The sequence below is a fragment of the Palaemon carinicauda genome, chromosome 14 (assembly GCF_036898095.1).
Source record: "Palaemon carinicauda isolate YSFRI2023 chromosome 14, ASM3689809v2, whole genome shotgun sequence".
Classification (NCBI taxonomy): Eukaryota; Metazoa; Arthropoda; class Malacostraca; order Decapoda; family Palaemonidae; genus Palaemon; species Palaemon carinicauda.
Genome location: NC_090738.1, coordinates 23,486,811 through 23,509,310, shown reverse-complemented (window position 1 = coordinate 23,509,310; position 22,500 = coordinate 23,486,811). Strand labels below are relative to the sequence as shown.

General features: G+C 33.7%; 1 protein-coding gene across 1 annotated transcript in view; it reads left to right on the top strand.

Moving 5' to 3' along the window:
- The window catches only part of LOC137652706 (cell adhesion molecule Dscam2-like), a 466,536-nt gene extending 444,780 nt beyond the window's left edge, over positions 1-21,756 (top strand). The window contains exons 28-29 of the mRNA XM_068386108.1: positions 15,496-15,870; positions 21,126-21,756. Coding sequence (XP_068242209.1) covers positions 15,496-15,814 — 319 coding nt within the window. The 3' untranslated portion in view covers positions 15,815-15,870; positions 21,126-21,756. The remainder of the gene's footprint in view (positions 1-15,495; positions 15,871-21,125) is intronic.
- The last annotated feature ends 744 nt before the right edge of the window (positions 21,757-22,500 follow it).

Genomic DNA, 22,500 nt, shown 5'->3' with positions numbered 1-22,500 from the left:
ACGTTTTCGACATTTAGAGGATTTCTTTGCATATGAATGCGCGCTGGGAAAGGATTTATGGAGATACAAAAGCTCTTTAAATAATGGTCCCGAGAACATTTTGTAATATATTAATATTTTTGGCATTTTAACGTATTATTGCCATACATATGGAATTCTTACTAAGTAATAAAATCATGAAAATTCATATCCTCTATACAACTGATGTTTTTGGTTTCAACATCGCCAGCATCGTATTTTATTTTCGGAAAGTAATTTTTCAGAAGCTTCGATTATGAAAATATAGTGATTTAGCATTTACCATAAAATAATTATCCATTGGTTTTTTCACTTCCCGTAACTATCTTCACCCCAATTCAGAAAAGAAAATTGATTTTCACTTGAGGTTCTGGACGTGTCGATCACAATCCCTAAATTTTTTTTCGTAGATTTCCCACTCAAAGATCCCAACTCCTCAATGTTTCTGTTATTTAGCATCATTTTCCATAATAACTTGAATACTCGCTTTTCGACCCTGAAATGAGATATTCTTGAATATTGGGCTGTTACATTAACATATGAGCATCATTTTCCATAATAACTTGAATACTCGCTTTTCGACCCTGAAATGAGATATTCTTGAATATTGGGCTGTTACATAAACATATGAGCTTCATTTTCCATAACTCGAATACTCGCTTTTCGACCCTGAAATGAGATATTCTTGAAAATTGGGCTGTTACATAAACATATAAGCATCATTTTCCATAACTCGAATACTCGCTTTTCGACCCTGAAATGAGATATTCTTGAATATTGGGCTGTTACACAAACATATGACTTAGCTGTTTTTATTATTATTATTATTATTATTATTAAATGCTAAGCTACAACCCTAGTTGGAAAAGCAGGATGCTATATGCCCAGGGGCCCCAACAGGGAAAATAGCTCAGTGAGGAAAGGAAACATGGAAAAATAAAATATTTTAAGAATAGTAACAACATTTAAATAAATATTTCCTATATAAACAATAAAAACTTCAACAAAACAAGAGAAAGAGAAACTAGATACAACAGTGTGCCTGAGTGTACCCTCAAGCAAGAGAACTCTAACCCAAGACAGTGGAAGGCCATGGTACAGAGGCTATAGCACTACCCAAGACTAGAGAACAATGGTTTGATTTTGGAGTGTCCTTCTCCTAGAAGAGCTGCTTACCATAGCTAAAGAGTCTCTTCTACCCTTACCAAGAGGAAAGTAGCCACTGAACAATTACATTGCCGTAGTTAACCCCTGGGGTGAAGAAGAATTGTTTAGTAATCTCAGTGTTGTCAGGTGTATGAGGACAGAGGAGAATCTGTAAAGAATAGGCCAGACTATTCGATGTCTGTGTAGGCAAAGGGAAAGAACCGTAACCAGAGAGAAGGATCCAATATGGTACTGTCTGGCCAGTCAAAGGACCCCCTAACTCTCTAGCGGTAGTATCTCAATCTAGCTAAGTAGCAGTTATATCCTGGAATCTCAAAAAAGAACTCTAGATCAGCAAATAATTTTCTTATCTTGTCGGAAGACTCAATATGTATTTAAATAGAAGCTGAACCAAGATCGATAAACCTTTTAACTTTCCAGTGCCTTGTCAAAAATTAAGTTCACAGTAGTGAAAAAACTTGGGTTATGGTAAAACAGGGAATCCTGTAATTTGTAATGTGAGTTTACTGTTAAACTTAGTATAATAATAATAATAATTTGTAAGTGAATTTTGTACTCACGACGTCGAAATTGTACTTATTGGTACCAGAAATCAAAGCTTACTTAATTTTAAAATTCAGAAAGTAAATACTTACTGACTATTCTCTGCTTATAAATGCTAGGCGAATTAGATGCATGTAAGCGATAGCATATCCATGCAACAATCTTTTAATTAGATTAAGCTTCTGTTATTTGCCCTATCTTTTGTGATTTTGGAAAATTTACGTCGACCTCTTAGCTTTCCATACTGACCAAAAATAGAAGAAAAATCTTTGTGGGTGCAGAAATAGACATAGTCGACTTCAAAGAATGTCATTAAATGACAGGTCTGTGTTGACAAAACGTTGCATGAATGCAGGTTGTTATTTTGCAAGGAATTTGAGTGGATTCTTTTGATGCTGGTAAAAATATTTAGCCAGGGGAGGAGCAAAAGAAAATGGTCGCATTTTATTTCAAAATAATAAAAGCTAAATAGAGAAGAATCACATTGTTGGTGTGTTTATCATACTGTTCAGTGAATGCCAACTCGCACGAGAGCCTCGTGTGATGGTGTCTCTTGCGCTATTTGTGTAATGTTAAATTCTTCGAGTGAAGAAGTTATCGTACCATTCTGGAGATGGTAAAGGGACCGAAAGTCTTGAGGAAGGATTCACGAGAAATAATGCCTCTCTGCATTCTGCTCGACCGAGACTCAGAATGGATCCCGAAAAGGGTTGAACTGAATCTCTCTCTCTCTCTCTCTCTCTCTCTCTCTCTCTCTCTCTCTCTCTCTCTCTCTCTCAATAACTCCGACGCTAGTGTATGCGATTCACAACTCTCACTATGTTGCAGGTATTCTGGTATGAAAAGATTTCATGAATGTACGAGATGAAAAGTTTTCTTCTCTCGTGAACTTTCATTTTATTATTGCAGTTTATCGTGTTTCGCCGAATCTTGCTTTCATTTGATCCTTAAAGTGGACAGTTTAGAAATATACCAATATTCTTAAGGATGCAAAAGCACACTTTATTATTTCATTTAATAAATTATTTGAAGACACAAACGATAATTGTGCTTCGACCTACCTCACAAATTGACATCCCCCAAGAAAAATAAGTATATTAACACTAGAGAGTTATTCGTCCTTTGACTGGACAGACAGTACTACATTGGATCCTTCTCTCTGGTTAAGGCTCATTCTGTCTTTGCCTACGCATAAACGGAATAGTCTGTCATATTCTTTCCATATTCTCATCTGTCCTTATACACCTAACAACACTAAGATTACCAAATAATTCTTCATTCAATGGGTTATCTACTGCACTGTAATTGTTCAGTGGTTACTTTCCTCTTGGTAAGAGTAGAAGAGACACTTTAGCTATGGTAAGTAGCTCTTTTAGGAGAAAGACACTCCAAAATCAAACCATTGTTCTCTAGTCTTAGATATTGCCATAGCCTTTGTACCATGGCCTTAAACTCTCTTGGATTAGAGTTCGCTTGCTTGAGGGTAAACTCGGGTACGCTCTTCCTTCTTATTTATCTTCCTCTTTTTCAAGTTTTTATAGTTTATATATGAGAGATCTAATTTAATGTTGTAACTGTTCTTCTTAAAACATTTTATTTTGATTGTATTACTTCTCAAGTAATGTATTCATTTCCTTATTTCCTTTCCGTACTAGGGCTATTTTTCCCTGTTGGAGCCTTTACGTTTATAGCATCTTGCTTTTCCAATTAAGGTTGTACCCTAGCTTCTAGTAATAATAATAATAATAATGATAATAATAATAATCACTTTCAAATTAATCTGTCATTTGGGTTTTCAAGTAAATAAAATGCAGCATATATAACATTCTTAGAAATGAAAACTTTTGAATTTTGGGTGGGATTGGAAAACTAAAAATATCCCGATTTTAATATGGAACCTCAAATCCCGAGTATCATCGAGTATGCAGCCTCCTTGAGGGAGGTGATTCCCCTCAAAGACCCGTGTGGAGAGAGACACTTCACATCGGATATGTTGGACCCACTCACTCATCCTCTGACGGACGAGAGGGGAAGATGGAAAATCTCTCTCTCTCTCTCTCTCTCTCTCTCTCTCTCTCTCTCTCTCTCTCTCTCTCTCTCTCTCTCTCTCTCTCTCTCTCTTTCGTTATTCAATATCCATTCCATATTCCATCTTTTAAAGCCGATATTCCTAATAATTTATGTATGTATGTCTCAATTGTGCTCATGCTAATGACAGTCGCTATTTAATACTTTTACCATTTAATAAATCCTTTGCTCTGAAGGTAATTATGAGTAAGCATTCGACTGGTGTGACTAGTCTTTTTTGTTTGATCATCATTATTATGATTAAAAGTTAGTGTACATGATGGTACTGTATAAGCCCAAGAGCTTCAATAAGGAAAGTAACCCGGTGCTAGAAAATGAATACGTACATTTTATGGAATTGAAGAAAAGATAGCCTGGTGTGCTCCGATAAAGAGAATTTTCTATAGAAAAATTACCCTTAGAATTTCAACGATTGATGCATATAATTGAAAAACAATAACTGTTTTCTGAAGCTTGATCGCTTATGTATTTGGATTCCCATAAAAATTTTGAAATTCCTTCTCAGTCTAGAATCTAGATCCTTTTGACAGAAGTACGAGTAACTGCATGCCGGTTTGGAAAGCATTGGAACAGAGGAAGAAAATTCTATTTTCCTTTAATCATATGACGATTACGCTACACTATTTCCTATGTTTGAAAACTAATTAAAATCAGTCCCCGACGTTAATCAATATTTTAAATAAGAATTTGACTTTGAGGGCCAATTAAATTGAAAAAAAAAGAATAATTTCGAGTCTCCCAATACACATTTTATATATTATATATAAACATAGAAAGGCTATTGATCATTCCAGACCAGAAGAAAAATGAGGAAGTCTACCAGGAAACGCCAGGATGGCAGTACGTGCCTTATCACCTGGAGATTTCACCCAAAGGCGTCGCAACACATCACCCTCTTCACATTGGGGGAGATGGACGATCTATACATATGCAGAAGTGTGTGCAGCAGAGGTTGTGTGTGCTCAGGCGTAGTGAAAGAATGACACAGAGAACTTACACACGTTTCCAGCAGACACAGACGTGTGGAGACATGATCCGCATAGAATCTGGAACTTTACATTTCTGTCAAAACGCAAAATTTATTCTTTTTTTTTTTTTTTTTTTTTTTTTTTTTTTTTTTGTAACAATTTTCCAGAGGTGCAGGGTCCTCGCGTGTCCCTGGCCTGTTTCCATCGTAACTTTTCACTAGAAACTTGAACTTTCGACATAACACGTTATTATTTGTGAAGCTGAGTTTTGCGGATTTTCAGAAATTTCTCGAAGGAAGTTTTTGGCAGTCGTTGACGCAAATGCTGTTTTACTTTGACGGTAACGTTGTCCAATACCGGCTTGACATTGTTCTAGTTGTTTTGTTGTTCCTTTCGGTAAAGATTGCGACCTTTGACGTTTTGCTTTCGAGGTGGAAAACCTTTCAAGGAAATCTTTATGGATGTTCAGTTTCTTTGACTTTGTTTTTAGAACAACAGTTTCAAAAAGTTTATTTTGAAAGTTATTTGTTAAGACATTAGTTTCGTGGCATTTAGGAGAACAACTTCCCCAAGTAATTTGTGTAACCGAAAAGGAAAGGATGTGTAGTATACTATTTAATGGCTAATTCCATTCCTTGAAGTTATATATATATATATATATATATATATATATATATATATATATATATATATATATATATATATATATACACACACACATATATCCATATCATTATTATCACCTCCTGCCCCGTCCAATAACGCAAATGGCCTCGGTTAGACTTCGCCAGTCGTCTATGTCTTGAGCTTTTAAATCAATACTTCTCCATCCATAGTCCTCAGCCATGTAGGCCTGGGTCTTCCAACTCTTTATATACACACACACACACACACACATATATATATATATATATATATATATATATATTATTTGCTAAGCTACAACCCTAGTTGGTAAAGCAGGATTCTATAAGCCCAAGGGCTCCAACAGGGAAAATAGCACAGTGAGGAAAGGAAATAAGGAACAAAAATATTAAAATAAATCTTTCATATATTAACTATAAAAACTTCAAAATAACAAGAGGAGGAGAAATAAGATAGAGCAGTGTGCCCGAATGTACCTTTAAGTCAGAGAACTCTAACCCAAGACAGTGAAAGACCATAGTACAGAGGCTGTGGCACTTAGCCAATTTTAGAGAACAATGGTTTGATTTTGAAGTGTCCTTTTCCTAGAAGAGTTGCAACTGAATAATTACAGCGCAGTAGTTAACCTCCAGAGAGAAGAAGAATTGTTTGGTAATTTCAGTGTTGTCAAGTGTATGAGGAAAGAGCAGAATCTGTAAAGAATAGGCCAGACTATTTTGTGTATGTGTCGGCAAAGATGAAATGAGCCATAACTATAGAGAGGGATCCATTGTAGTACTGTCTGGCCAGTCAAAGGACTCGATAACTCTCTATCGGGAGTATCTTAACGGATGCCTGGTGCCTTAGCTAACCTACTACTTATATATTTATTTGACAAATTAACTATCGTTATATCAGCTCTGTTCTCTTTTATTTCCGATAAGCCCTCTAAAATCATATGGGCCAAAATGTCATGGGAGTTTAACAACGACCTTGGTTCCTTCGCAAGAGGGCGACACCGGGTCACTGATATGCTCGTAGTGTCTGGGGAGACAACACTTCTCCTCTCTCAGGTACAGCTGTTACCTTACTTAAATGTCTCTCGAGCCCGCACAAGCACTTACTCTCTCATGACTTTCTATCGGCAAAATGTACCCTACTTCTTTTACTGTTATTGTATCTTTTCCCCAAAAAATGTATATTTGATTACATGAAATGAAATCTGTTCCTGAGATAGCCTCGATTCCTGGAATTCCCAAGGTGAGCAAGACAAAAAAAATCATGTGTAAACTTCAAAGATCCCACCTTAAAGTTGACGACCGTTGTATGGTTTATGCGTAGTTTATTTCCTCCTGGTATGTCGAGGACGAGGACGATGGATGCCGCTGACTGTAGTAGGTTTGAGGAGAATCTTTTTTCAATCAGTGAAACACTGGCTCCTGTGTCGATCAGTGCTCGAATGGATTTATCTGGCAGGTCAATCCTTACTGCTGACATTCCTAGCCGGCCATTATGAGATATGGGGCACGAGCCAATGACCTCAGCTGCAATGCAGCCACTGCTCCCTTGTGCTGCAGGGGGAAGGTCGGGGGTACCGATGGAGGTGCTAGTGCCTGCTCTAACTCCGTCGTCAATGGGAGCGCTGCCTTAGCTACTGCTTCAGATGTCATGCGGGGGGGGGGGGGGGGGGGGCATCGAACTCCCTCGTCTCCCCCTTCCTCTGTTTCCTTTTCCTTGGATGTTGGGCGGGGGGGGAGGTGTGCGTGTGCCACAGCCCGCCCGCCCTCAGCATTTTTTGCTGGGCACTCTCGAGTTCTTTGCTGGGCACTCTCGAGATAGATAACCGTAGGCCTGACAAGTGTAACAGCGGGGGGATCTTTAGGTGGGGCACTCCACTTGTCAGTGCCCCTCTCCCCCACACTGCCAGTATTTGAAGACTTCTAACCTGCTGACTGCATTTCCCCAACCTGCTTTGGAGGTTGATGAGTGCCTCTCATGGCTGCCAACTTCTCGGAATCGGGCCAGTTATTCACAGTCATTTTTTCTTCTGGCAAACTGTCTAAAATGTTTTGTATCGTGCTCACTACGTTTGCTAACGAGCGATTGTCATCGAACAAATAACCACATAAATACGGGTTTACTAATCTGCGAATATGTTTACTGGCAATTGCTTTTTTATCACCTTCTGGGAGATTGGCACTCCGGGTAGCAAAGAATCGCAATTGTGAAAAATGCGAGTTGCAAAACTAAGAACGGATTCACCTTCGCGAATTTTGGTTTTGTAATTTTCTTATAGCATATTTCTCAATAAACGTAGTTTTATTTCAGTATAACTTCTTAAACTGTCTTGTGGCCAACACATTACCTCCATTGAAGGAGCATCTTTCAGCAATCTAATTACTTGAATAGCTTTTTCTCTTTCCGACCATCCATATGTGGCTACTTCAAAGTCTCTCAAAAACACTTCAATCGATTGAAGCCCTTCGTTAGGCCATTGATCATCAAAAGGCCTAACACTTGCCTAGAGTTCTGGCAACTTTCGAACTACGATTTACGTATCTTCACTCAGCTGTGCATGTGTACTTTCATTTGTGTGCGTTTGGACTTCGTCCATGTACGTCAGATATGCTGTGGTTGCGTGCCGCTCCTCTTCTCGTTCAACCAAAAAATCTGTTTATTAAGTTGTCTAAGTTATCTAACTTATTTTCCAATTCTTGCTTTCTAATTAATTGTCTATATTCTTCATCAGGAACGCTATATCCTACTGCTACTTTGTTCTCATCTCCTGCAGCAGCAGCATCTGCTATGTTAGTCCTTGTATATTTAGGCATCTTTAACTTTTATTTCACAGGCTCAAAGAACAACTTCACTCACAGCATACACAAACAGACGTATTTTCACACCTGACACCAATATGTCCCATGTTAACGGATAATGAGACATCGGAACATGGGTTTTCTTCACTTTATTCTACAAAAGGTTCTTAAGTACACCATACACAGGTACACTCTCAGGTGAGAGCCTTGTCTATTCTAGCGCCCAGAGGCAACTAAACACCCCTCGCTATCAAAATGCAATCTTGCTACAACAACATGCCAAGTTATAGGTTTTTGTAGAGTTCTCATGATTATAGAGTTCATTTACCTTGACGTACAACACATATCTACATACAGGAATTAGGAGATATTTATATATATATATATAAAATTTATATATATATATATATATATATATATATATATTTATATATATGTGTGTGTGTGTATTGTGTACGTTAAATGAATGACAGTCTCTCTCAGTAATCTGACCCTGTAAATGACGTAGTTCTCTTGGAAAAATTTATAATCATCTAAATGCAGAGGTTATTAAAATGGTCTCGCAACAATTGCTACTTTTATATTACTTTTGTTTACTGCGATATTTTAACTTTTTGAAAGTCTTATTTTTCTGTTTGTGTACTCCAAAATATCTGATCCTTCCAAATTATATTAAGAGTAAACAGCTCTTTTCATGAGAATATTCGCCACAAACACGGTCGCTTCAGTTGCGGTCGAAGCGGTCTTTTATCTTCTTTCTTTCATTCCCATTCTTTATTTTATTCAAACGAGTGCCATCAAAAGCTTGCCGAGGAGACCGTCATTATACCTGGCGAGTGCGAATGATACAAGAATAGAACGGGGTGGGAAGTAACTTCATGCCATTTGAATAGAAATTGTGAACACCGGTGGAAATATGTTTTAGAAAGTGGCACCGCTGAAATTGGAGAAGATAATAGGAAGGCGCTGGTATTGTGTCCTCGGTTGAAGTTGATCCACATGGAAAAGAATGGCTGGAACAGTATGAAAGAAAGAGAGAGCTGAAAGAAACCTTTATGCAAAGGTTGTTTTTTTCTTAAGTGAAAGCAAGAAGGTCGAAGAGTAAAATCTTTTAGTGAAGAATTTTGCTTAACTGAATTTAAACTTTGCCTGTTTTGTAAATTTCATCATTAAAACTATGTTCATTTTTCCATCAACTCTGACTTCCTGGGAACTATCTCCTCGAGGAAAGAGGATACTACATGTTGAGAACAAGAGGAATGATGGTAAATTATTTAAATAAAATAATCTGATACACAAATGTTTAGGCGTGTGTATAAGTTTGTATGTGTGTGTATGTATATATATATATATATATATATATATATATATATATATATATATATATATATATATATATATATATATCCCTTTCTGAGTGGGGATACACCTCAACGTAGTGAAAGGGTTTGCTTATAGCCATGACCAGCAAAGCTATACTTGTCAGGGCCCCCATACTAGGTTGGTTTGTTGAGAGCGATGAGACGAAAATCTCACACTAGCACCAAATCTCATTAATCAGCGTGTTGACGAAAACTGGCCACACCCTAAACATAAATTGACATGTCAACCATTGTCCTATTTCTTACTATTTCTTAACCTCAAGAAAGAACATGAAGGGTTATGTTGTTTTATTTCGCACTTTCTGACAACGGCTGTTATTAACATTAGTTTTAAAGTGGCTATCAGGGCAATAATAATGGTTCAATAAAACCACATTGCTTTCATTGTCAGTTGTGTGTGATTATTTGTTATTTTTACTATGATCTGCACCAACGGTGGTGTCAGGTTTCTTCATTACTGCGCATTAGATAGTGGTTTCATCGTATTATTAGTATTGGCTTATTGTTAGCGTCGAATTTTATGTTTAAGTGGCTTTAGGTAGAAGTATTATATTAACTGTTTTTCACTTTTTGGATAAGAAAAGATACATGAAAGTAAAGATATTTTGAGAAGTAATGAATACGAGATCATGATATGGGCGAGGTAGAAGAATGGGGTGTGATATATTGAAGTGATTCGGTCAATCTTTAGTTTAAAGGCAATATTATAAACAAGACGAAACATCAAGTGTATTACATGGAGTTCGTAATCTGGAGTAGGTTAATTTCAGATTTATTCCCCATTGAATTTGCTACGCATATTATATGGTAATGAATAACTTCCACTGCATTTCCAAATTATTCTTCTAAGTCTGATTTATCTCCATTTTACTGTTTATATATATATATATATACATACATATATATATATATATATATATATATATATACAAACAGTAAAATAGAGATATTCTAAGTCTGATTTATCTCCATTTCACTGTTTATATATATATATATATATATATATATATATATATATATATATATTATATATATATATATATATATATATATATATATATATATATATATATACACACATATACAAACACACACAACCTGATATCGGATATCTCAACTCATATCCTTTAGCATAAAATACTAGCCTGTCTTGAAAGATAAATATAAATTATGGTTGTTGCTTAGAAAATATGTATTTATAAAACATCAAACCAGGAACATAGTGATCCGTAGATAAATAAATAAAAAAAAAAAAACTTGTTTGCATCGAGAAATAGAGCAACATCAGGTCACAACACTTTCAAGGCCATCTGGTCCAATCGTTAGGTATTGAAATTGTTTTCTCGGACTAACTCACTTTTTAATGTCGTCTTCTCCGTGAAATGCATATCGCTTTAAAAAGCTAAAGAAATTTTAGACGATAATTAGTATGCCGAAAAAGACGATAAAAAAAATATTTAAGAAAACGAAATGATAAGAGAACTACAAAATTGTCAGCTTTTCATGGCCTGGAAATTAAAACGATTGCAGCGCTCATTTAATTTTATAGTTCTTATCACCATTTATTATAACTTTATTGCGGCGTTTATGTCTCAGATAATAAAGTAATGAAACTTAATCCACGTTTTTAAAATTCGTTTTTTTTTTTCCTTTTTTTTTTTTTTTTGTATAGCAATTGTTGTGTGTAATAGGAAGATTTACGATACATTACTATTATTATATTTAGCATAAAAAAGTATAATATCTGTTATCCTTATCGCCATCTCTTATTCTTCAACAGTGTAAATCATTATCGTGTTTAGCTATATAATATAATTTTCTAATTAGCTTCCTAAGACATATTTACTTCGAACTCATTTTCCAAGCTAGTGTTATTTCCCAGCTATTCGGAATTATTTTTTATGCCATTTCGAATAACTTTATATATATATATATATATATATATATATATATATATATATATATATATATATATATTCATATATATTCATATATATATATATATTGTTTGTTTTTACATAAATCTGTTACTCTTGGATAATACCCGAGCTCTAGAAAATTATATAACTCACAGACGGCAATATATACACACACTGAATATCCAAAGGTCTCTTACTTACACTCAAAACAAACTGGGTAATTATTATTAAGAACTATTTAAAACAACCTCTTACAACGATTCTTAAACAGAGATACGAGAGAGTTCTGTAAGAAACACTGGTGATTGAAATAATACACTCTTTACAAAAATAAATATATTCTATAAAAATTTACAACAATTTGAAATAATTTACACCAAAAATAAATCACTCGAAATATTAAATCTGAACAAAATTTTGACCGAGACAAGAAAATATTACACTGAAAATTAAATAATCACTTGACTCGAAATATTAAAACTGAAAAAAACCTTAGACTAAGACAAGAGAATATTACACTCTGAAAATTATATAATCACTTGTTTCACTGGAAATTAAATTTTACACAAATATGTAATCTTGATAATTAATGAAAATAGTTAACCTTTAACACTCTAATGATTAAACTCTTATAGAAATTACATAAAAGTAACTGATAAACTTACGCGTTTTTAGCCCACACGAAGTTTTAACCAGATGGCAATACAAATATACTACACGTTTTCGCACAAATCTCACAGGTCCAGCTACAAATATTTATATAACACCAGCCCTTGTTCGTACCTCATATTGTTCATACAGCACTCTTAAACAGATTACGTAAGACTTCTTAAAAAAATATGTGAAATATAAAGTCAATTCTTGAAAGTAACGTAAATTTACACATACTGACTTGAATGAAAAATACAACGAAATGAACAACGAAAGTCTTACGCAATTTACATACAATTACTTATACCTACATGAGAGGAGATCGCCTTACGTGCTGGCTATACACTTCTTAAATACACAAATGAAATACATGAATAAAATATTTACTCTACACTAGACCAGCAGTTAACTTATCGCTCCCTCAGTACATCATGGATTTATAGATATGTGAAAATCTATATCACTATCTCGGAATTATATTGCGGGTTTCCTAGGACAGATAAGTTTTATATTCACATTTAGATTATTTTTTTCTTTGAAATAGTCTTTTTTAGGCTTAAAATTAATAATGTATATTACAGTTATACTGTATATACTTGTGTAACTTGCGATCTCACACATTGTGACAGCACCTAAATTCTCAGCCATAAAAAATTGTTTTATCATGTATTTGATGCATCATACCAGTTCCCTTTTTGCGACCAAATTATAGTAAGGTAAACTTTTATTTCATATGGCCAAATAAAAATGATAGTTCAAGTAATAATTTCTTTTAGCAAGAGGAAAAACCCTTCATTAGTTTGCCTTGTCCAGCTGATTTGGAAAGCAGTAGAGAGTAGTCTTGATGATCTTATAAACGTAAACAATGGAAAAGACGTATATTGACTTTTATTTTATAATATAAAACTAGTGAATATTACATATATTGTTATTAGATACAGTTAAGTGAAATATCAGTTTTATCATAAAAATCACGTTTATTTTAAATACAGCTGTACTTTGTTTGAAACAGTAAATAAACATATAGTTTGGTCAATAGCATGGCCTGGCTGAGCAGTAGATACGTTAATGTGTGTTCAGATTTTACTTTTCTCATTTACACATATGTAAGAATGTGTCCACAGTAAAAGTAACGTTTATCTAAATAAGTGTATATATTGTTTATATATATATATACATATATATATATTAATACACAGATAAATATATATATATATATATATATATATATATATATATATATGTATATATATTTATCAATACAGATAAATATATATATATATATATATATATATATATATATATATATATATATACACCCCTATGTTTATGTATATAATATATGTATCTCCATCAGTCCTTCCTACTGTTTTAGCTTTTGATTTTATGTATGCGAGTACTGTATAAGTACTACTACAACTACTATTTATGTTAAGTGTTATAATTCCAGTCTTACCAAGGTCCGAGTTATAATTATAATTATTCAATATCAAATTAATTTATATTCACATATATAAGCATACACCACACACTAGTACATAAGCTTTAATTAAGTATAAGAAAAAGTAGTTTACATGTGATTACCTAATTCGCCGAATTTTAAGTTAACACATAAATCAGTCAAAGATCCGAGAGTAAACTTAAAAGTTTAAATTTGCCTCCTAGACGTAGGGTTCCTCTAGATTTTATAGGTATGTCTCTGGTATCCATTTTGTTGTTATAAAATATAAAAAGTAATGTTGTGTTATTTTTGGCTGATTAAAATAAACTGATTGTATGTTTCCATCATGTTCTTGAATATGAGTAAATAAAAGTGCTTTAAGTTTTTGGTCTTAATCTTCTAAATTTCAGCTCTAATAAAGAGACGTACAGAGCTTTTTGTTTTTGTTGTTGAAACTTACGCTTTTCGCTTCAGCTTGCATGCTTCATTGTTTTGCTTTCGCTCCCTTCTTTTGTTTTCGGCTGAGGTCTCCAAGTTTGAGGATGAGCGTCGTATCTTTCGATTATTATTGTTGCGGTTTTCAACATGCAAAACTCGCTGTTATCATCCTTAGTCAGAAGAATAAAAAGTTGTTTTAAACGATGTTGCGGTATCTATCTTATAGTGATTTTTTCATACTTGATTTTTAAAACGCGTATATACTTAACTTTTAAAACTCGAATATGCTTATACACGGAAAATTTACATCACCTGTTAATCTATTTACAGTAATACATTGAATAATCAATTGGTGTATATATATGCCTGGCAGAACAGAAACCAGTTGCTTGTATCATGTCATTCCAGCAAAGCAGATAATGTAATGGAAATTGTATCAATAGGTCGATACGTGTTCCGCATAAAAGACCTAGTTAACAAATAGATTTGGTATATTTATATAATAAATCGTTTAGAGATTTATCAAATATGAACTAAGGCCATATGGGGAACAAATGCGCAATTAGACTTCGTTGACCTAAGAAACAAACATAATATATTCATTTTGATGAGAAAGATTTATCTAATTTTATAACTATATATATATATATATATATATATATATATATATATATATATATATATATATATATATATATATATACAGTATATAATGTATAAAATATACGAATTGGAGAATGGTTTTTCATGTCTTAAACTAAACCTGGATTAATTAATAAAGCCCTGTTGTCGCTTTGTAAAGGCTAATTTAACTCAAAATGTCAAAACCAGCATTCGCCGTGGTATTGCACGACGAAATTCAAATGGCAATTGAAAGGTCAATTCCAACATGTTTCACTTATATATTACGAACGGTTGACATAATTTACTGCCGTATATTTGATACCGCATCGTGTTTTATAGTTGTCTCGTGAATTCATTAGAATCATATGATATGGATACGAATAACAAATGAAGCTTTTATTCTATTCAAGTTAAAGAACACTTCCTTTTTTTGAAAAGGGAAAGACGTCCTTTCTTTTAAGAGATGCACGCAATTTAAAATAATTATTATGCGGGTTTGGTGATAAAGTTTGTAAAAATGATTATCAAACATAGTTAAAGATAATTCATCCTCTCACAGATCGATCAGCTGAAAACAAATTGAAAAGGAAGGAAATTAAAGATAACAACGGAGAAGTATACTTTGATTTTGTTTATTTTTGGAGTTTAAGGCTTAAGTAAGAACCTCTCACACACACTTTCTCTTTCGCTGTTATCAGAAGGCGAAGACCTTGTACAACTTTATTAGTCTAAGTTGAATGACATATGATTTGATGTATTGATTCTTTCCTGGGGTGGTGAGGACTTCCCAGGTTCACGCCCCTCCCTGCTTCCCAGGTCGCGTGTGATGACGGAGGGCGAGGCCATCCTGCCAACAGCAGCGGCGGCGGCGGGGTCAGCGGTCCAGGGGTCGGCGGTGCCCCCGTCGGCGGCGGGGGCGGCATCGAAGGGCGGGGGGATCGGGATCCCTGCTTCGGCGCCGCCATCGTACCCCGTGGTAGGCCAGAACTCCGGGTGCCTCAACCCAAGAGGCCCCAACCCCGACCCTCCGGAGGTGAGTGAAACAGAGTGCGACCGGGACATTCTGCCTCCTCCGAGGAGGTACAGTGATGGGAAATATAAAGGAAGAATGCTCGACTACTCTATAGCCGTCTGAAACAAATAGACAATAGGACTCTCGTAGACAATTCTGACGAAGATGATGATGTCTGGGTAAGAGTGGTTTTTTTTTTTTTTTTTTTTTTTTTTTTTTTTTTTTTTTTTTTTTTTTTAATTTCGCTCTTTACTGTTCTCATGTTGATGTATATAAAGACTACAGTATATTACATGGAGTGCTTCAAACATTTTTTAATTGATTGATTGACGTATTCCATATCATAAATACTCAACTGAAATTAGCTGAAAACCTTGCAAATAGCCGAAAAATAAAAAAAGGTCGTGACTTCATACTTAGAAAAGAATATAGAAACATGAATATGTTCAAGGTCCAGGAAGTGATAGCAACTGCATTTAAGAAAGTTATCTAGTGTCGTAAACATCGTGAATGGCGAAGTACTTGAAACTTCCCAGTGGTGGAATTAAAAATGGAAGTTCGGTAAACGTTAAACAAGCACAACAGAAAAAGTGGAAGAACCAATATATAAAGACGGAGAGATTGAATGTGAAATCAGGAACAAGACCACAGCAATGTAAGGATTTATTGAATTTTGCCATACATTTGCACTGGAAAGAAAAGTCTTCCGCGCTGCTAATATAATTATACGAAAAAGAAACTTTATTAAAAAATTAGTGATTCACTGAATACATCTCGTCCAGGTTACCAACACCATAACTTAATGGTTTATGATTTAAGAGAAAAATGAGGAATTGTATTCTTTTTTCAGATTGAATGTTTGTTTTTACTGTTAACGAAAATTATATAAATTTGAACCGTCTAACAGAGAAATTGTAGTTAACTATTATGAGGAACATATATTATTGACATTTTCGCTTCTAGAAAACTTCAGATTTACCAGAAACTATTTAAAGCTACATTTTGGACTGTATTTATTACAACCGCTTTCGGGAAACCATTTTTTTTCCATTATCAGGGCTAAAACATGAACGTGAACACGAATTTCTAGATACTAATCAGTTAATGAGTAAAATTCAATTAATGAGCAAGAATCATACCAACTACATAATTCATCTTATTTCAGTGTAATTACGATTCTTGCATTTAAATTGAATCTTACTATTCTGCATATTAGGCTCTAGAAATTATGTCCATGTTTTAGTCCTGACGATGGGAAATATGGTCTCTCGAAAGTTTGGTTGTAACAAATATAGCCTAAAATGTTGAAATTTCTGCTTTCAATAGACTTTCAGATAAATCTGAAGCTTTCTACAAGATAAAATGTCATTAACGTGTATACATATATATATATATATATATATATATATATATATATATATATATATATATATATATATATATATATATGTGTGTGTGTGTGTGTGTATGTGTATGTATTTATGTATGTATGTATGTTTTTTCTATTGTTACATTGTGTCATTCAGTGAAACTGAAATCTAAACTTTTAATGATATCATTTTAATCCGAAGGAAATTTGAAAATAGATACGTTGAATTGTAGCCTCGTACTGTTACCCCCGAGTAAAAAGTTATTGTGTGGAAATAACGAAATATAAAGAGTGGCGTAGTAAAATGCTTTTCCAAAGGACAATGATAAACACCAAGACCCTCATCGTTTGATAGATATCGTTATCATTACTCGACAATTGAATCCGAGCATCATTGCAACAATAGAACAATAATAAATAATTGCCCCCGAAATCTTCGTTGTTGGATTAAAACCAAAATACCAATTCAATGATTCTGTATCAGTATTTAGTTGTTTATAATCCGGCAACGAATTCATCAAAATGGGACCCTAATCAGACCATTATTTTGGGTAATTGCTCAAACTCGAACGAATTGCGTCGCAATTGTTATCGAATAAATAACCGGCAATTGATGAGTTTCAAGTATTTGCCGGGATTTATGAGAAATCAAGCACTAAAATAATACGTGAATTAATGATTTATCTGCTTAACATTCATAATTCAGAATAATAGATCCCACTCGATATTGTTTCATCAATAAACGATAGGGTTTACTCATTCACTATTCATAAGGAAGCAAATATATTTATGTTTTATGGGTGAAGGTATGACTGCAGTATAGATAGTCGAAGCTTAAGTCTAAACCAAATAACCACAACCGAACATTAATTGCTAGTCACACACACACAGGCCATGTACGTTACGTCGGGATCGCCATCATTTTATGGTAACGATGACAAATTCGACAGTGGAGCCAAGGTAACCAAACCGCTACTTGAATAACCATCTGGTGCCCAATTAATCATCGAGGACTGATACCTACTCTCGAATAACGTTTCCAAATCGCTTGAAGCGCATTTGTACGGTACAGAGTGGCGATCAAAACGGAACTGCAATGTTGGTGCTTGATAATTTATGCTTTTGAGGTCTTAACATTAATAAAAAATACAGCTATTTAATTTGATTATATATGGAGGACTTCAAGTCCTAGTTTTCATGATGACATTCCATTGATTTTCCTAGTTGAAGCAGCATGAATTTTGTTCAAAATACTATAAACTCAATTGCAAACATTTGAAATGAATCTTTATGCGTACACAATCGTATATAGACGGATATGTATAAATATAAATATTTTCCAAGGCCGAAATATATGTTTTATAGTTTATATATCTTCATTTTAATTTTTAACACAGTCCTTTATCATAAAGAACTGTAACTATTGTTCAATATTGATCATACACCTTAAACCTGTTTTCACTAAGCAATGTCGACAGCTTTTGTGAAAAGTAAAAATAGCATTTGTACTACAGCAATATACGCGATCAACTAGTAAAAAATTTTTTTTCATTCTAAATTGTATCTAACTCCTTAAAACTACTCTTATTACATCATGCGTGTATTTTTTTTCAATTTTTTACTCCACGGGAATATTTTACTCCACATTGAAACGCGTGGAATGTTTAAAAGTCCAAAAATAGTTCTCTCTAAATGAATATTTAAATTGTTTTGATCCTTTTGGATAGGGATTCAGAGTTACTCGACTGATGTGCTTCTCTCGCTCCCTCATTTCTTCAAACAAAAACAAACGAGGGAGCCGTGTATATTTTGAATACAATACTCGTATATCTCCCTCTCTTATACATAAACATAAAAACGACATTAAAGTTCAGCTTACATGCATAATCTCTCTCTCTCTCTCTCTCTCTCTCTCTCTCTCTCTCTCTCTCTCTCTCTCTCTCTCTCTCTCTATCTCTCTCTCTCTCTCTCTCATATAATACAACATGACATGACAATATAACTGAAATATAAAAATTCCCTCTTTAAACAGCATCAGTTGACGAATGTCCTCTACTTGTTTGACTCGTGTGTTGCAATCATTTATGTTCTTTATATATGTTTTTCCTTATGAACAAAATAATAATTAATGTTTGTTTTTTGTTAGGCGATAAATGTCAGCCATCCCAGATAAATAGAACCAGTTCGTTTTGTTGAGCCGAATTTCGTCGTTTATATTTGTACACAGGCAAAAAGTTACATTATTTGCTACGTTTAAATCGACATATCGAAACTGATTCTGTGAATTGTGATCCGACTGTATTTACTATTGTTCGTACACTATTTACATTAAATACTGCTTTCACTTGTAGTAAGCAGATGCACACAAATATAATTCAAAATGCACGTGAATGTTATTTTAGTGATAAATAATAACTTAAAGAAAATGGAAATGAAGGGAAAGTGCTCCTGAATGTTCACTCACGCTGGAATGATCAAGTTCAAAATTGTGGAAGGACATCGCACAGAGGCTATGGCACATCCAAATGTTTGATAATGTCGGTTATATAGTCCTTACCTGGCAGGGGGCAATTAAATGAGGCTGTCGAATTGATTACTCAATTGTGTAAAGTGCACGAAAGGTGAATGTTAGCATATTCAGTAGTCTTTCGTAAAGGAAAAGACCCCTCACGAGAGTGGCAATATAATTCGCTTCTAACAGTGTAGTTTCACAATCTGTTAGAGTTACCATCACTGTTAGTATCGAAAAATAGTATGTCACTCAGGGGGTCTTTTACGAGTGACTGTACATTTAACAAGTAACGGCCAAATGTTCATCAACTAACAAAAGTGTGATGATGTAAAAAGAAAGTAGACGGAAAATTTGTCGGATATCTATTTTCCCCATATTTTATGTCATCAGGAAATTATTTGCCATGATATTTCTCTTTTCATTTTACTATGAGCATGCGTGTGTGTGTGTGTGTGTGTACAGATGCGCACAAGTACAAGGAACCAGGAGAAAAAAATAAAGCTATATTTTGGGTAGTACATCTAACCCTTTTTGATTGACAGTACTCTTCTGTTCTTTTTGTGGTATTACTTTGGGCATTTTTCATCTTGTTAGTTTAATAAATATATAATATATATATATATATATATATATATATATATATATATATATATATATATATATATATATATATATACATATATATATACATATATATATATATATATATATATATATATATATATATATATATATATATATATATAGACGAGCCAGTGTACTTTCATTCTCTTTTATATTTATTTTCATAATGGCAAGGAGGATTTATTCTATGGTTGTTGCGTATAATTCTGTGGACATGAGTAGTGGAAAGCGTTACTTCCGGAAACAAAGGTGACGAAATAATTAAGGACAAGAACGAATTGATATAAGGAAAAACTCATCAATGTATTCATTGCTCAAAGACTTGACGAAGTCATTTTACATGTACATCTTTTACAATACAAAATTTTTTTGTTTATAACTGAATGTGTGAAGGGAGTGTATTTTGACTATGGCAGAACATCTGTCTACTGCAGTGTAAAAGCAAGACACTTAGGTGATAATACAAATTAGTGTGTTTATGAAAAATAAAAAATGTGGCTGAACATTGCATTCATGCTATATTCATCCATCCGTCAAGATGTTCTGTGAGCTATATTTCTTCGTGAATGCTGTTAATACGTTTGCTGAAAGTTTTATAATAAATGTTGTATAAATATGAATTATTTATAACTATGTATATGTATATACAGTAAATACTATATATACGTATATACATAATATCTTCGCATTACCATATATATATTATGTTTCAAAATATATATATGTATGTATATATCACGTGTGAACTGTATGTATGCACACGCCAGTTTATTGAAAATTGTATAATTGATAATATAGGTTAATTTCCTTTCCTGGGACAAAACTAAAACGGAATCCCGATTATTGAAATGCATCCTTATATATAAATACTACAAAAATATTACTGTCGTCTATGATTGTCATTTTTTCCATGTTTTTTCGATGTAAAGTCGCGTACCAGACAGATGACGGAAGCATCCTAGTCATTCACAAGATAGGTGGTAAGCAGGAGAGGAGCTGACCTTCCTTCAATGAACGCATGTGATTGGCTGAGACACGTCTGTGATCGCGTGACCAATGAAAAGTCTGTTCTTCCTGAAATTCTCGTTATTAGATTGAATTCACTAAGGGGACTTGAAATGTTCAAATTTGTATAGAATGGCGAATTATTTTTCTGACTTTTGGCCATTCACACTTTTTCATTCCGGTTACAAGATAGTTTTGATTGTTTATTTTTTATTTATTTTTTTTTTTTTTGGTAGTAAAATGTGAGCGATATTTATATTGTTATCGATTAATTATTTTTCGGTCAAAAAAAAAAAAAAACCTTGTTTCAGAATTCAGTAAACTACAATTTTGAATACAAGTCAACTTTCTGAATTTAACCAACAAATGCTTCAATGTGTAAGATCTCAAGACTGTGATAGATGTTCTTATGTTAATTTCATCTTCTTTCCTAATATCTAATCTTGAAAAAAATTAAATCTAGGTGTAAATAGACTTTATATTTATTTATTTATTGATTTATTATGTATCATACCTTGACCAAATATGTCTAGTGAAGAAGTAAATACTGTTATGTATAAAAAGAGAATAAACAATGTTCTTTGATATAGTTGTTTTTGTTATTTTACCATGTTTCAAATTACAAAGAGGAAATTGTTTTGAATGTCATTTTAGATTATATCGCCTCATTAAAAAATGGCCTTTTACAGCAACCGAGTAATAACCAGACGCTCACAGCAGCTGTTCAAACATTAAAGTATAAAATATTACGACATACTTCATTAGAAGTGAGGGGAAATGGACGGTGAACTAGAACTCAAATAAGCTTTGTAGTAAAGTGCCTTCCATGAAAAGTGTTTGAACATATATTGTCATAAAGAGTATATATTACTAGACGTAGTAATTGATTTCCATGTTGAAGGACATTTTAACTTCCGATGCATTGTATTTCTCATCAATTTCCAGGAAGGTACTTGATTATTACTCTTGAACACTTTCCTATAACTAAATATTTTTATGGACCCATATACATTTCTGAGTGTGTTTTTTTGTTGACTTTGGTGTTTTTTTTTCTATCGTCAAATGGTTTCCCAAAAGATGAGAACAACACAAGTTGCTGCCACATTTATCCTTCAAGTGTTGAAACGTGGATGACCTCTAAGTGCAGTTACACTTCCAAAACATCAGTCACTTCACACATCTATGTATAATATTCACCCCTACATAATTATCTCGTACGAACCTATGCGATTCCTAGATACAATATCCCTTTCTTTCCAATTCTCCTTTAGCACTACTTATCCCAAGGAATTTATTCTG